The sequence below is a fragment of the Chiloscyllium plagiosum genome, unplaced genomic scaffold (genome assembly GCF_037043375.1).
Source record: "Chiloscyllium plagiosum isolate Xiang-an unplaced genomic scaffold, Cpla_swu_hap1 HiC_scaffold_33, whole genome shotgun sequence".
In the NCBI taxonomy this organism is placed as follows: Eukaryota; Metazoa; Chordata; class Chondrichthyes; order Orectolobiformes; family Hemiscylliidae; genus Chiloscyllium; species Chiloscyllium plagiosum.
In genome coordinates this window covers 13,764,625-13,779,472 of record NW_028270171.1, presented here as the reverse complement: position 1 = coordinate 13,779,472, position 14,848 = coordinate 13,764,625, and the positions used below count along the sequence as shown (strand labels likewise).

At 44.6% G+C, this 14,848-nt stretch overlaps 1 protein-coding gene across 3 annotated transcripts in view; it reads right to left on the bottom strand.

Annotated features, from left to right (window-relative positions):
* LOC122542234 (cytohesin-3-like) overlaps positions 1-14,848 on the bottom strand; it is a 71,578-nt gene that overhangs the window by 29,503 nt on the left and 27,227 nt on the right. The window contains exons 1-3 of one of the 3 annotated variants that reach the window (XM_043679755.2): positions 9,197-9,352; positions 7,658-7,740; positions 2,179-2,243 (exon numbers count right to left, since the gene is read on the bottom strand). In XM_043679755.2, coding sequence (XP_043535690.2) covers positions 2,179-2,243; positions 7,658-7,740; positions 9,197-9,203 — 155 coding nt within the window. In that variant the 5' untranslated portion in view covers positions 9,204-9,352. Of the gene's footprint in view, positions 1-2,178; positions 2,244-7,657; positions 7,741-8,722; positions 9,138-9,196; positions 9,353-14,848 lie in introns of those variants that run through there. The other 2 variants (XM_043679756.2, XM_043679754.2) reach the window with 2 other exon arrangements.

Here is a 14,848-nt window from a genome sequence, read left to right as displayed (position 1 = left end):
CACATGTTTTATATTGAGGGTGGTTCGCACGTGGAATGAACTCCCTGAGGAAGTGGTGGACGTGGTACAATTATAATGTTTAAAAGACATTTGGATAAGTACAGGAATAGGAAAGGTTTGGAGGGGTATGGGCCAGGAGCAGGCAGGTGGGACTAGTTTAGTTTGGGATTATGGTCAGCATGGACTGGTTGGACCGAAGGGTTTACTTCTGTGCTTTGTGACTCAATGTACTTGACTAAATGTCTTTTAAACATTGTAACTGTCCCCACATCAACCATTTCTTCTCGAAGTTCATTCCACACAGGAACCACTCTCAAAGTAAAACATAGCCCCCCATGTCTTTTTTTAAATCTTTCTCTCACCTTAAAAATATGCCCCTCGTCTTGAAATCCCACACCCTAGGGAAAAGACACCTATAACCCTCATGATTTTAAAAATTTATATAACTTTCTATGTCCAATGAAAAAGGTCTCAGCTCACCTTATAACTCAAACGCAACATTCAGAGCAACATCCTGGTAAATCATTACTGAGCCCTCTCCATCTTAATAATATCGTTCCTACAACAGGGCGTCCAGAACTGGGTGTAATACTCTAGAAGAGACCTCAACAGTGTCTTGTACAACCTTAACATAACATCCCAACTCCTATACTCAAAGGTCTAAGCAATGAAAGCAAGTGAGCTAAACAGCTGAACCAACTTATCAATATTTGACACAAACATCAAAGTTTGTGCGAAGATTTGTAGCTCGGGTGCTCGTTGCTGTGGTTCTGTTCGTTTTTGTTGCAAACGTTTCGTCCCCTGGCTAGGCGACATCATCAGTGCTTGGGAGCCTCCTGCGAAGCGCTTCTTTGATGTTTCCTCCGGTGTTTATAGTGGTCTGTCCCTGCCGCTTCCGGTTGTCAGTTTCAGCTGTCCGCTGTAGTGGTTGGTATATTGGGTCCAGGTCGATGTGTTTGTTGATGGAGTTTGTGGATGAATGCCATGCCTCTAGGAATTCCCTGGCTGTTCTCTGTCTGGCTTGCCCTATGATAGTAGTGTTGTCCCAGTCGAATTCATGTTGCTTGTTGTCTGCGTGTGTGGCTACTAAGGATAGCTGGTCGTGTCATTTCGTGGCTAGTTGATGTTCATGTATGCGGATTGTAAGCTGTCTTCCTGTTTGTCCTATATAGTGTTCACTATAATGGAGAATTCACTACAAGGGTATACAGGAAAGCCACACGCACATATAGTTCTAGATCAAGTGACATATCTATGACTTCCAGACTTATAGTTAGACTGCATCTGATTGTAAACACATTGATAGAGATTGAACACTGCAATTAGCCAAAAAACACTCCATTATCTTCATTGCGTGCAATTCTGGTCTTCCTATCGGAAGGATGTTGTGAAACTTGAAAGGGTTCAGAAAAGATTTACAAGGATGTTACCAGGGTTGGAGAATCTGAGCTACAGGGAAAGGCTGAACAGGCTGGGGCTGTTTTCCCTGGAGCGTCGGAGGCTGAGGGGTGACTTTATAGAAGTTTACAAAATTATGATGGGCATGGATAGGATAAATAGACAAAGTCTTTTCCCTGGGGTTGGGGAGTCCAGAACTAGGCCGCATAGGTTAAGGGTGAGAGGGGAAAGATATAAAAGAGACCTAAGGGGCAACTTTTTCATACAGAGGGTGGTACGTGTATGGAATGAGCTGCCAGAGGAAGTGGTGGAGGCTGGTACAATTGCAACATTTCAAATGCCTTTGAAATATGAATATGAATTGGAAGGGTTTGGAGGGATATGGGTTTGGAGGGATATGGGCTGGTAGGTGGGCCTAGATTGGGTTGGGATATCTGGTCGGCATGGACGGGTTGGACCGAAGGGTCTGTTTCCATGCTGTACATCTCTAGGACTCTATGGCTCTATATGGTGTGACTACCAGGATGGGTAGATTTTTTTCAACAAATGTTTTCTAAAAACTTTTCCTTCAACGAATATTTGGTGCATCATGACAGACTCCTTCCCAACTGTAATAAAAGTTCTGAAGATGTCATACTGGACTTGAAAACATTAACTCTCTTGCTCTCTCTCCTCAGATGCTGCCAGACCTGTTGAGTTTCTCCGGCATTCTCCACATTAGTAATCCTGAGGCCCTGGAATAGATGATCTGAATTTGTCTAGTAATTGTTCACTACTCACCCTTCCTCTGTGTGATTAAAGTTCTCAAGCTCAGTGATGACTTTTGCAATTTCCATCTTCAGTCTCTGCAAGAGAGAGTTCGCAATTAGGGTAAGGACCCTGGCAAGAGAAACAGCAAGAGGGACGTGGGATACATTCACTGCTAAATGGTATTTCAGAAACTTCCACAGAATAAGCTTTCCAACAAAGCTGTATCTTGGGAAATAAAAGGGAACTGGCAGCATAACTACTCATTTAGCCGAGTGACGGGCAACACAGAGCAGAGACACATGCTTGTTTGTTTTTGAACTGGAGGACGATATAGAATGAGGTTTCCCAAGGGTCAGGATTGGAATAGTTGCGTCTTTTGATGTACATTAAGAATCCAGACTTGGATGTACAGGGCTCAGTTTTCAGAGTGCGAGGAGGATAGTGATAGGTTGACCAGAGGGTATGTGACAGAGAGAGAATGTAATAGACAGAAAGTAGGAAGTGACTCATTTTGCTCGGAAACATGGGGAGAGGCAAAATGCCTTCAAATCCCACCATGCCAGATGGTGACAATTTGAATTCAATAAAAATCTGGACCAATGTCAACCATGCACCCATTGCTGATTATTGTTAAAAACCCATCTGGGTCTCAAATGTCCTTTCGCGAAGGAAATCTGCTGTCTAAACCTGGTCTGGCCTACATGTGACTCAGACCCACAGCAATGTGGTTGACTCCTAACTGCCCTCTGGGTAATTAGGAATGGGCAGTGAATGCTGGCCCAGTCAGCAATGCCCTCACCCCATGAGAGAATGGAAATAAAGTTGGAATGGCATCCCTCAAATAAAAGCCTCCAGTGACAAGCTGGCTGTAGTGACTCTTTATGTTTTCAGGACAATCTACATGGATTCTGTTTACTTGATTCAATGGGCTGAATGGCTTACTTCTGCTCTGTGTCCCATTTTGGGTTTATTTATAGCTAAAACTAAAATAACTATTACTGCGTAATCCCTAGACATGTGCTTGGTCTTGGGTGCTGCAATGCAGACTGATAATAGTTTCTGGTCATGAGATGATATCCTGGCTTTTGGCCCATCCACATATCGAATTCTTAAAGCAACAACACTCTTCAAATGATTGAGCCTCACTTACAACTTGTTTCAGAAAAAATGAGTTATGGAAATAGATGTAAACACATACCACATCTGCGCTGTGCACCACAGGCATGAGGAGAGAGGAAAAGAAGAAAAGTAGGTATGAGATGGGTGGTACGCTGGCTCAGTGGTTAGCACTGCTACCTCACAGCGCCCGGAACCTGGGTTTGATTCCCACTTCGGGCGACTGTCTGTGGGGAGATTGCACATTCTCTCTGTTTCTGCTTGGGTTTCCTCTGGGTGGTCTGGTATCTTCCCACAATCCAAAGATATGCAGGTCAAGTGAATTGACCATACTAAATTGCCCATAGTGTTAGGTGCATTAATCAGGAGTAAATGTAGGGGAATGGGTCTGGGTGGGTTACTCTTCAGAGGGACAGTGTGGACTTGTTGGGCCAAATGGCCTTTTCCATACTCTCGGCAATCTAATCTAAAAGAACAGACTAACCTGGATGTTATTGAAGGTGGAAGGGTAGATTAGAAAGGGGTTCTAAAGGGCTTATTTGGATCCTGTGTTTGATAAATTGAATGACAAAGGAAATAATCAATTAAGTTGCGACAAATGTTTATAAAGCACTATTTTGGCCAAAAATGAAGTATCAAGTCACACTCAGGTCATTATTAGAAAAGGTGTGACACTTTTAAGTGGAGGTCGAAAGGGTTTACAAGAATAGACTCTGGAATGCAGGACTTCATTTATATAGTACTGGGTAACACCAGAGCTGTTCCCTTCAAAGGAAAGAACGTGAGAGGATATGTGACAGCGATGTTCAAAGCATGAGGATAGGTAGAGAGTAACTGTTCCCACCAACAGCAGGGGGTTGAAAACAGGAGGACACAGACCTGAGGTAAATGGCAAAAGAAGCAACAGCAAAGTGTGCAAATAAAAGTTTTACGTAGCGAGTGGTTAGGATCTAGAGCGGCGTGGACAAGTTGGGCCGAAGAGCCTGTTTCCATGCTGTAAGTCTCTATGACTCTATCTGGGCTGCACTGCCTCAGAGTGTGCTGGAGACAGGCTCCATTGTGGCTATCAACAGGGATTTGGATAATTATCTGATGAGAAAACGATTTGCAGGGGTACTGGCAAAGTGCAATACAGTAGGTGATGAGCCGTCACATAAAAGCAAAATACTGCAGATTGTGGAGAGTTGAAATAAAAACAGGAAATGCTGGAGAAACTCAGCAGGTCTGGCAGCATCTGCGGAGAGACAAATCATTAGTATTTGAAATATGAATGAATTATCTTCAGAATCCTGAAGAATGGTCATATTGGACCTGAAATGTTAACTCTATTTCTCTCTCTACAGATACTGCCAGACCTGCTGAGTTTCTCAAGTACTTTCTGTTTTTATTTAATTCGGATGAGCTGTTAGTTGTTGCAGAGAGCTGACATGGACAGGAAGGGCCCAAAAGGTGGTAATTATTCAGATAATTATCCAACTCCCTATGGATAGCCACAATGGAGCCTACCTACACCTGAGGCAGATAGAGTGCTGCAGACGGTAAAGAAGGCAAATGGTAACTTGGCCTTCACTGCAAAAGGTTTCAAGTACAGGAGCAGGGACGTGTTGTTGCAGTTACACAGGGCCTTGGTGAGGCCACACCTAGAATGTTGTGGGCAGTTTTGGTCTCCTTTTCTGAGGAAGGATGCTCTTGCTCTCCAGGGAGTGCAATGACGGTTTCCCACGCTGGTTCTGGGGATGGTGGGACTGGCGTACGAAGAGAGATTGACTAGGTTAGCATTGTTTTCGCTGGAGTTCAGATGAACGAGGGGGGAACTCATAGAGACTTACAAAATTCTAACAGGACTAGACAGGGTAGATGCAGGGAGGATGTTCCCGATGGTGGGTGTGTGCAGAACCAGGGGTCACAGTCTGAGGATTCAGGGTGGACCATTTAGGATGGAGATGAGGAGACATTTCTTCACACAGAGAGTGGTGAGCCTGTGGAATTCATTACCGCAGGGAGTAGTTGATGCCGAAATATTGAATGTGTTCAAGAGATGGCTAGATGTAGCACTTAGGGTGAATGGGATCAAAGGTTATGGGGAGAAAGCAGGATTGGGCTATTGAGTTGGACAATCAGCCATGATCATGATGAAGGGTGGAAGTGACTTGAAGGGCTGAATGGCCTCCTCCTGCTCTTATCCTCTTTGGTTTAATAGTTCCCTTGCCATAGCCATTCAATGGATCTGCAATAACTGGCCATCCAGAAATGTTTGTACTACACTGCTGTACCAGATCTTATCTGATAAGCTCTGCAATCTTCAGCTCCTTGGTTTAAGACCAGGCAATGTTAATAACTGGGAAACCAGGTTCATGGAAGAGCATTCTCAAGGTAATTCTAGCTCACTTGTCAAAGATAATCTTTATGTTCTGCACTGGACCAGACAACACTGAGAAGGCTGTCTTCCCTCATGGGGGAGTCTCGAACCAAAGGATCTACCATTGAAGATGGAGATGAGGAGGAATTTCTTCTCTGAGGAATTGTTTGGAATTGCCTCCCCAGTGAGCAGTGAGGCTGGGTCATGAAATATATTCAAGGCTGAGTCAGATGGACTTTCGATTGACAAGGGTTGTGGTGGGCAGCAGGAATCAGGGAGTAAAGTGGGGTTAAGGGCACCATTAGATCAGCCATGTTTGATTGGCAGAGCAGGCTCTTGAGGTCAAATGGCCTACTCCTGCTCCTATTTCTTATTAATCCATGTGATCTGGTCATCTGTCATTTGGACGGCTAACAGCTCAATAACTGATGCTGCCATCTTGAAAGAGAACAATATATTCCCCAGTGATGTTATTTAAATATCTCTGAGGAACAGGCAAGGGGCAGCAATAGAAAGTTGAATGACTAAAGTATACCCCATTTTGGGGGTGCTTGCAGTTTCCCTGAGAAACATAAAACTAGGAGCAAACGTAGGCCATTCAGCCCTTCAAGTCTGCTCTCCCATTCCATGTGACCATAGCTGATCTTCTCTACATCATGTTGCCGCCCTCTCCTTTAATGCTTTTAATATTTGAAAATGTATCAATCTCTTTCTTGAATATACTTAGTGACCCAGCTTCCACTCTGGTACTGAATTCCAAGGCTGACCACACTCTGACTGAAGAAATCCTAAATTAATTCCCCATATTTTGAGATTGTGACCCCCTGGTTCTAGACACCCTGACCAAGAGAAATATCCTCCCTACATCTGGTGTGTCCAGCCCTGTTAGGACTTTATAAGTTTCAAACAGAGAATGTTGTGAAACTTGAAAGGATTCAGAAAAGATTTACAAGGATGTTGCCAGGTTTGGAGGATTTGAGCTATAGGGAGAGGCTGAACAGGCTGGGGTTGTTTTCCCTGGAGCATCGGAGGCTGAGGGGTGGCTTAATAGGGGTTTATAAAATTATGAGGGACATGGATAGTATAAAGAGACAAGGTATCTTCCCTGGAGTGGGGGAGTCCAGAACTAGTGAGCATAGGTTTAGGGTGAGAGGGGAAAGATATAAAAGGGATCTAAGGGGCAACCTTTTCACGCAGAAGGTGGTGTGTGTATGGAATGAGCTGCCAGAGGAAGTGGTGGAGGCTGGTACAATTACAACATTTAAAAGGCATCTGGATGGGTATATGAATAGGAAGGGTTTGGAGGGATATGGGCCAAGTGCTGGTAAATAGGACTAGATTAGGTTAGGATATCTGATCGGCATGTACGAGTCGGACCAAAGGGTATGTTTCCGTGCTGTATATCTTTATGCCTCTATGACTCATCCTTCTCAACTCTAGTGAATACAGACACAGTTGAACCAAACTCTCCTTATAGAACAGTCCTGTCATTCCTGGTATCAGTATAGTGAACCTTCGCTGCACTCCCTCTATGGCAAGGATATCCTCTCTTAAGGAGGTAGATTAAAACTGCACACAATGCTCTGGGTGTGGTCTTACCAAGGGCATGTTTAATTATAGCAAGACATCCCTACCTCTGAACTCAAATCCTTTTGTAATGAAGGCCAACATACCAACTGCCTTCCTAAGTGCTAGCTGCACCGATCGGTTTACTTTCATTGGAGAGAAGTCAGAGTTAACGCCTCTGGTCAGAACGGTTCTGAGGAAGGGTCACTCGAAGGGTCACTCGACGCTCTGGTCGGCATAGACGAGTTGGGCCGAAGGGTCTATTTCCACGTTGTGTATCTCTATGACTCTATGACCTGAAACGTTAGCTCTGGTTTCTCTGCACAGGTGCTGCCAGACCTGTTGAGCTTTCCCAGCCGTTTTCTGTTTTTGTTTCCGATTTGCAGCATCTGTTTCAGGATTTGTTTACTTTCACGACTGGTGTACAAAGGACACGTGTTCTTAAATGGTCCATGATCCCCCTCCTACCTGAATGTCGTTCTGCAGCTCTTCCTTATGCAAACGGACTCTCTTGAGCTCTTCGTTTTCCTCTGGTGTGAGATCTGAGAACTCTGATAGGAAGAAGTGAGAGAGTACACTTAGATTATATCCACAAGGAGTCCGTTTTCGATGACAAGTTATACATTCACGGGCATCTCTGGCAAGGTTGGCATTGAATAAGTACCAGGATTTTGACCCAGCCACAGTGAAGGACCAGTGATATATTTCCAAGTCAGGATGTGAGTGGCTTGAAGATGGTGGTGTTAGATGCTCTCGAATTGCAGATGCAGGATAGACATTCTGTAGCAGTGAGTGTAACACTAGCTGCATCCACTCATGAAACTCAGCAGATATGGCATTGCAAATAAAACCAAAAAGCCAGTCCAATGATTTAGAGCTTGTGTTTAAAATAAACAAGGAATTGGATTTATACAGCACTTTTCAGGAGTTTTTGAGTAGATAAGGAGAACTTTTCCTCTAGCAGAAAATTCAAAAAAGAGAAAGGGCAATGATGGAAGATAGCTGATAATAGTACCAAAGGAGACAATAGGTTATTCCAATCGAACAAATTGTTATAATCTGGAGTGCACTGTCTTAGAGGGCATTCGGAGCAGACCCAATAATAACCTGGAAAAGGGGTTTGCAAAGGCAATGATAACAAACAGCAAGGAGGATTGCGACTGGCTGAGTAGGCCTTTTAAAGAGCGAGTACAAAGACAATGGGACAAAAGGGTCTTCTTCGCTGCTGCTTGATTCTACAATTCCAACCAGACATAGAGATGTGCAGCACGGAAACAGGCCCTTCGGCCCAAGCCGTCCATGCCGACCAGACATCCCAACCCAATCTAGTCCCACCTGCCAGCACCCGGCCCATATCCCTCAAAACCCTTCCTATTAATATACCCATCCAGATGCCTTTTAAATGTTGCAAATGTAACAGCCTCCACCACCATGACTTTATGACTCAACTTTGATGCTAATGCCAGAAAGGCACTTTGCAAACTTCCCAGCACGGGTCCAAACAAACGAAGCAACTTTTGTAAAATGTCTTACCTGCTAATCCTTTGGAGTTAGGTTCCTTCAGTCCAATTGACAGAAACCGCACAGTTCAAAACAAACACATATTTTTGCAATCAATCTCACTTCATCCTGAGCAAGTCTCTCTCTCTCTCTCTCCTATGATTAGTCCAAGGCTTACGGCTGGCACCAGAGAGTTCACTAGTTATAACCCAAATATGCTTTCTAAATGACTCCGTGAAACAGTCTTGAACAGTTTCAATAAGTTTTTTCCCTTAGATCGTCAAGTTGTAATGTCAGTCGACTGACCCCAGTCTCTGAATAACATCGCTGCAAAATCAATAGCGCTGTGTGGGAACTCACTCATCAATTGCATTCACATGTCGCCTGACTGGCAGTGGCTCAGCAGGACAGGTTTTGGTATATGTCAGCTGCAGTTTAATGTCATTTCAAAACTCAATGCTCACAGACTCTTAGTAGCCGCGAGGAAATAATCAACAGGGAACTTACTGATCATGCCCGCAATGTGCAGAGTGCCGGGAAGTGGCTGGGACCGACCAAGTATACAATCCCGTCCAGCAACAGATTCAATTGGATCTCCCAGGAAAGCACTGAAGGTCGGGCACAGCCAGGCATCAGGACTGACTCTTGCATGTGAAACTATCAACAGCACAGAAACCCGCCCCCTTGCAAACCCGTGTCCACAATCAGTTCCTGGAACTGACACATCCTTTTTTATTCAGAATTTAATTCTTTTCATGTTGTAATGGGTACAATTGTACTTTCTCATTGTCTCTGGCGTACACAGTGTGCGTCAATAATAAACAAACTTCAAACGAGCAAAAGCTGGGAATCTTGCAGTGAATAACTCACCTCCTGACTCCCCAAAGCCTCTCCATCATCTACGAGGCACAAGTTAGGAATGTGATGGAATATTCCCTGCTTGTCCTGGATGGGTGCAGCTCCAACAACACTCAAAACATTTGACACCATACAGGACAAAGCAGCCCACTTGATTGGCACCACATCCACAAATATCCACTCCCTCCAACATTCAATAGCAGCAGTTTGTTCTATTACAAGAGGGAGTGCAGAAATTCCTTAGACAGCACCTTTCATACCCCAGCCATTACCACCTAGAAGGACAAGGGCAGCAGATATATGGGATACAAGTTCCCCTCCAAAGCCACTCACCATCCTGACTTGGAAATATATCACCAGTCCTTCACTGTTGCTGGGTCAAAATCCTGGTACTTGCTCAATCATGGCATCATGGATTTACCCATGGCACATGGACTGCAGCAGTTCAAGAAGGCAGCTCACCACCACCTTCTTGAGGGCAACTGGGACGGGCAATAAATGCTGGACCAGCCAGCAATACCCACGTTCCGAAAACAAAAATTCAAACTATGCAGTGTTTTGTTTCATCTTAGGAAGGGTAGAAATTCCCAGCTCTCTGCTGGGAAGGCCATAACTATAATAAGCGATGGAATATGCAGCCAATGACAGTGCCAACTTTGGGTCATCACCTAAGCATCCAGTACTGTTCAAACCCAACATGGACCATTGGAGCAGATGTTAAATGGGTCGAATAGCCTGCTTTTGTACTGTAATTCTATAACTGCAACTTGCTTTTATATGACACTTTTGATTAGATTCGATTTGATTCCATTCCCTACAGTGTGGAAACAGGCCCTTTAGCCCAACCAGTCCACACTAACCCTCTGAAGAGTAACCCACCCAGACCCATTTCCCTCTGACTAATGCACCTAGCACTATGGTGTAATTTAGCATGGCCAATTCGCCTGACCTGCACATCTTTGGACTGTGAGAAGAAACCAGAGCATCTGGAGGAAACCCACGCAGACAATGTACAAACTCCACACAGACAGTCACCCAAAGATGGAATCGAACCTGGGACCCTGGTGCTGTGAGGCAGTAGTGCTAACCACTGAGCCACCTTGTTTGGTTCAATGGTGTCCCAGGCATTTAACAGGACCATTGATTTGGAGGAGCCAGTGTTGGCCTGGGGTGGACAAAGTTAAAAATCACACAGCACCAGGTTATAGTTCATCAGGTTTATTTGGAAGCGCTAGCTTTTGAAGCGCTGGTTGATGAAGAACCAACCGATGAAGAAGCAGTACTTCGAAAGCCAGTACGTCCAAATAAACCTGTTGGACTATAAATTGATGCTGTGTGAGTTTTAACAGGAGCATTGTCACACAAAACCTAACACACTGAGCAGCCTAAGAAAATGGGGAGACCATGGCCTAGTGGTATTATCTCTGGACTGTTATTCCTGAGACTCAAGTAATATCCTGGGGACTTCGATTCAAATCCTGCCATGGTAGATGGAATTTGAATTCAATAAAGAAAATCTGGAATTAAGAATTTAGTGATGACCATTGCAATTGATGGAAAAGCCTATCTAGTTCACTAATGCCCTTGAGGGAAGGAAATCTGCCATCCTTACCTTGTTGAGCCTACATATGACTCCAGACCCACAGCAATGTGGCTCTTAACTATCCTCTGGGATGGGCAATAAATGCTGGCCTCCCCAGTGACACCCCTCATCTTTTTCATTTCTTTTTCCTAACTGTGGTAGTGCTTATATTTTCCCCAGCACCCCATGTTGTGTGTGTTGCAGGTGTGAGATACAGTGAGAGACACAAAGTGCACAAATCTTTATTCAAATTTCCACCACCAGGAAGATAGGAAACACCCAAGTGACTAGTGACAAGCTGTGCCCTTCACATCAACAGTGAAGGGGAGGGCAGGGATTAAATCAAAATAGAGTTGGAGGGGGAAATAATGCACTCCACTCCCTGCGGCGCCCACCTCTCCCTGATCCCCTGTTTTTTTTTCAGGATGTCTGGCACCCTTGTTTATTTTCTTTTTTTTCTTTGTTTTCTTTAACACCTGAGTGATCCCCTGTTTATTTATTTGTTTTCTTTTTCTTTTTTTTCTTTTACTTTCTTTTTTTTACTTTCCTTTTTTATATTAACCCACACACTACCGCCTAACTGCGGTAGTGCTTATTTTTTTCCCCAGCACCCATGGTGTGTGTGTGCAGGTGTGAGACACAGTGAGGGACACTAAGCGCACGAATCTTTATTCAAATTCCACCACCAGGAAGACAGGAAAACACCCGAGTGGCCAGTGACAAACACTGCCCTTCACATCAAAGGGCAGTGCTGTGTGATCAAAACAGTGAAGGGGAGGGTAGGGACTAAATCAAAATAGAGTTGGAGGGAGAAATGATGCACTCCACTCCCTGCGGCACCCACCTCTCCCTGATCCCCAGTTTATTTTTTTCACGATGTCTGGCACCCTTGTTTATTTTCTTTTTTTTCTTTGTTTTCTTTGACACCTGAGTGATCCCCTGTTTATTTTTTTTTTTTTTTTTAGTTTTTTTTAGAGGGCAGTGCCTCTGGCTTTATTTTTTTTTTCTTTTTTTTTTCTTTTTTTTCCCCCTTTAACCCCCACACTACCACCTAAGTGCGGTAGTGCTTATTTTTTCCCCAGCACCCATGGTGTGTGTGTGCAGGTGTGAGACACAGTGAAAGACACAAAGTGCACCAATCTTTATTCAATTTCCACCACCAGGAAGATAGGAAAACACCCGGGTGGCCAGTGACAAACACTGCCCTTCACATCAAGGGACAGTGCTGTGTGATCAAAACAGTGAAGGGGAGGGTAGGGACTAAATCAAAATAGAGTTGGAGGGAGAAATGATGCACTCCACTCCCTGCGGCACCCACCTCTCCCTGATCCCCTGTTTATTTTTTTCACGATGTCTGGCACCCTTGTTTATTTTCTTTTTTTTCTTTGTTTTCTTTGACACCTGAGTGATCCCCTGTTTATATTGGTCAGCCATGGCTTTCTGACTGGCTCAGGTTAACAATCCCAATCAAGGATTGGTTAGTCAACAAGATCCACCTGGTTCCAATCACTACCACTGGAAGCTCCCTCGTGTGACACAGAATTACCGTGATAAAATAGTGCTAGGGTAAAAGGTCAGCCGTGTCGCTGACTAGTGTGAGTTTTATTTATCGAACCTATGCTATTGTCAATCAACCTACAGGCACAAAATACAATGGGTAGAATATTGGTCTCAGTCTTGACTTAGTTAGCAGCACTTCCACCTCTGAGTCAGCAGGTTGAGAGTTCAAGCCTTGCTTTACCACATTCAGAGTTGAAGCAATGACTGTGTCATGATTAGGTTGGTAAGTGATTGGAGTGAATACATGGAGTAAAGTTTGGGTGAAGTGACGAGGAATAATGAAATGTAACTTGCTGACATCTCCAAAGACAAGATTCCAAAGAGCTCATCGTCTAGGCCCAACCCCTGTAGTGATTGTAATGAGGTCAGCCAGATGGACTTCATAGAATATGAGTTCCCCCAACTGGTGCTGTTGGACAGGTCCAATCAGGGAGCCCTGGCTGACAGGTATAAACAAGAGTGTCAGAGGTTCTGCTCACTCTGAGAGCTGGATCTGAGGGAGATGGGGGAAAGTGAGGACTACAAAAGCTGGAGATCAGAGTTGAGAGCGTGGTGCTGGGAAAGCACAGCACAGTCAGGCAGCATCTGAGGAGCAGGATCAGTGTCAAGGAACTCTCCACGTGGAAATAAAGAGTGACTTGGTGACGGGATCCTGGCCTCTGTGGAGTTATTTCAGGACCCTGTGCAGTATTGAGGGTGTACTGCCCTGTCAGAGGTGCTAACCTTTGGATGAGATATCAAACTGAAGCTTGTCATCTTTTCAGATTGATTTAAAATATCTCACTGCACAAGACAGATAGGGAGAATGTTACTTCTCTCAGAATCTATGGATCTTGTTTCCACAGAGGTCTGGAAAAGCTGGGTCATTAAAGTCTATTCAAGTCTGAAATAGACAGATTTGTAATCAGTCAAGGGAGTTAAGGATAATGGGGAAAAGGCAGAAAAGTGGACCATTAGATCGCCACAATTTCAGTGAATGGCATAGCAGGCTCAATGGGCTGAATGGCCTGCTTCTGCTACCGCACCTTATAGTCTGAAACACCATTTGGAGAAAAGCTGTAACTTGGCCAAAAGGCATTCCTCCACGTGCATGACTGAAGCAATGGCGGGTCGTTTACCTGATTGTCCCTTTGTGGGATCTTGCTGTGCCAATTAAAAAAAAACAACTGCCCCCACAGTGGCCGCAGTTCAGACGCGCTTCGTTCAGCTGCAATACTCTGGGAGAATGCGAAAGGCACTCTACAAATGCAGGTTCAGCCTCAGTGAAAGAAGGGAAATCCAGTGGCGGATGGTGGCTATGTGAACACAAAGGGATTATTCATTGCTTTGGTGGTGTTAACCACGGCTCTGACTCAGCCCGGCTCACTGGTGTTTTCTTAGCCCGGTGTAAGAAAGGAAGCAGCTGCACGCTGAGTGCAATCGGGGAACCTCACTGCAAAAATTCCAATCTCCCTATTCCCAGTCACTCTAACCCTGAGGTATCTGCACCTTTTACAGGAAGCAGCTGTAAGCACAATGGGGAAAGTGACGTTCTGAAAATGGAGGTGACACATTGCCAAATGTATACAGAGGAGCTTCTTATACAGGGTCCTGCCTTGGGCTAGGGTTGGCCCTCTGCCTGACATTGGGACTTGCTGCAGCCTAATAGGGAGAGATGGCGGCACAGTGCTAATCCAGTTCTAGGATAAAGTTCTGAGGTGATGAGTTCAAGTCCCACCATGATAGCTGCTTAAATTCAATTAATTTTAAATCGAATCAAAAGCCAGTCTTAGAAAGGGTCATCCACTGATTGGTGCTAACACCCCATCTTGTTTGCTGACATAGTTGAGGGGAGAAACGTTACCAGGCCTATAACAGCCTAAGTCAGAGGGATAGAAATCAGCCATTCGGTCCATCAACCATCTGCTACACCACCCAAAGAGATCACGGCTAATTGTGTAATCCTCAATTCTACTTTTTTGCTTTTTATTTGATTCCCTTACTGATTAAATATCTATCTATCAGCCTTGAACAGATTTGATGTGGAGGAGCCAGTGTTGGACTGGCGTGGACAAAGTCACATGACACCAGGTTACAGTTCAACAGGGTTATTTGAAATCACAAGCTTTTGGAGCACTGCCCCTTCATCAGAGCTGATTGTTCTTGGCTACCTTCCCCCC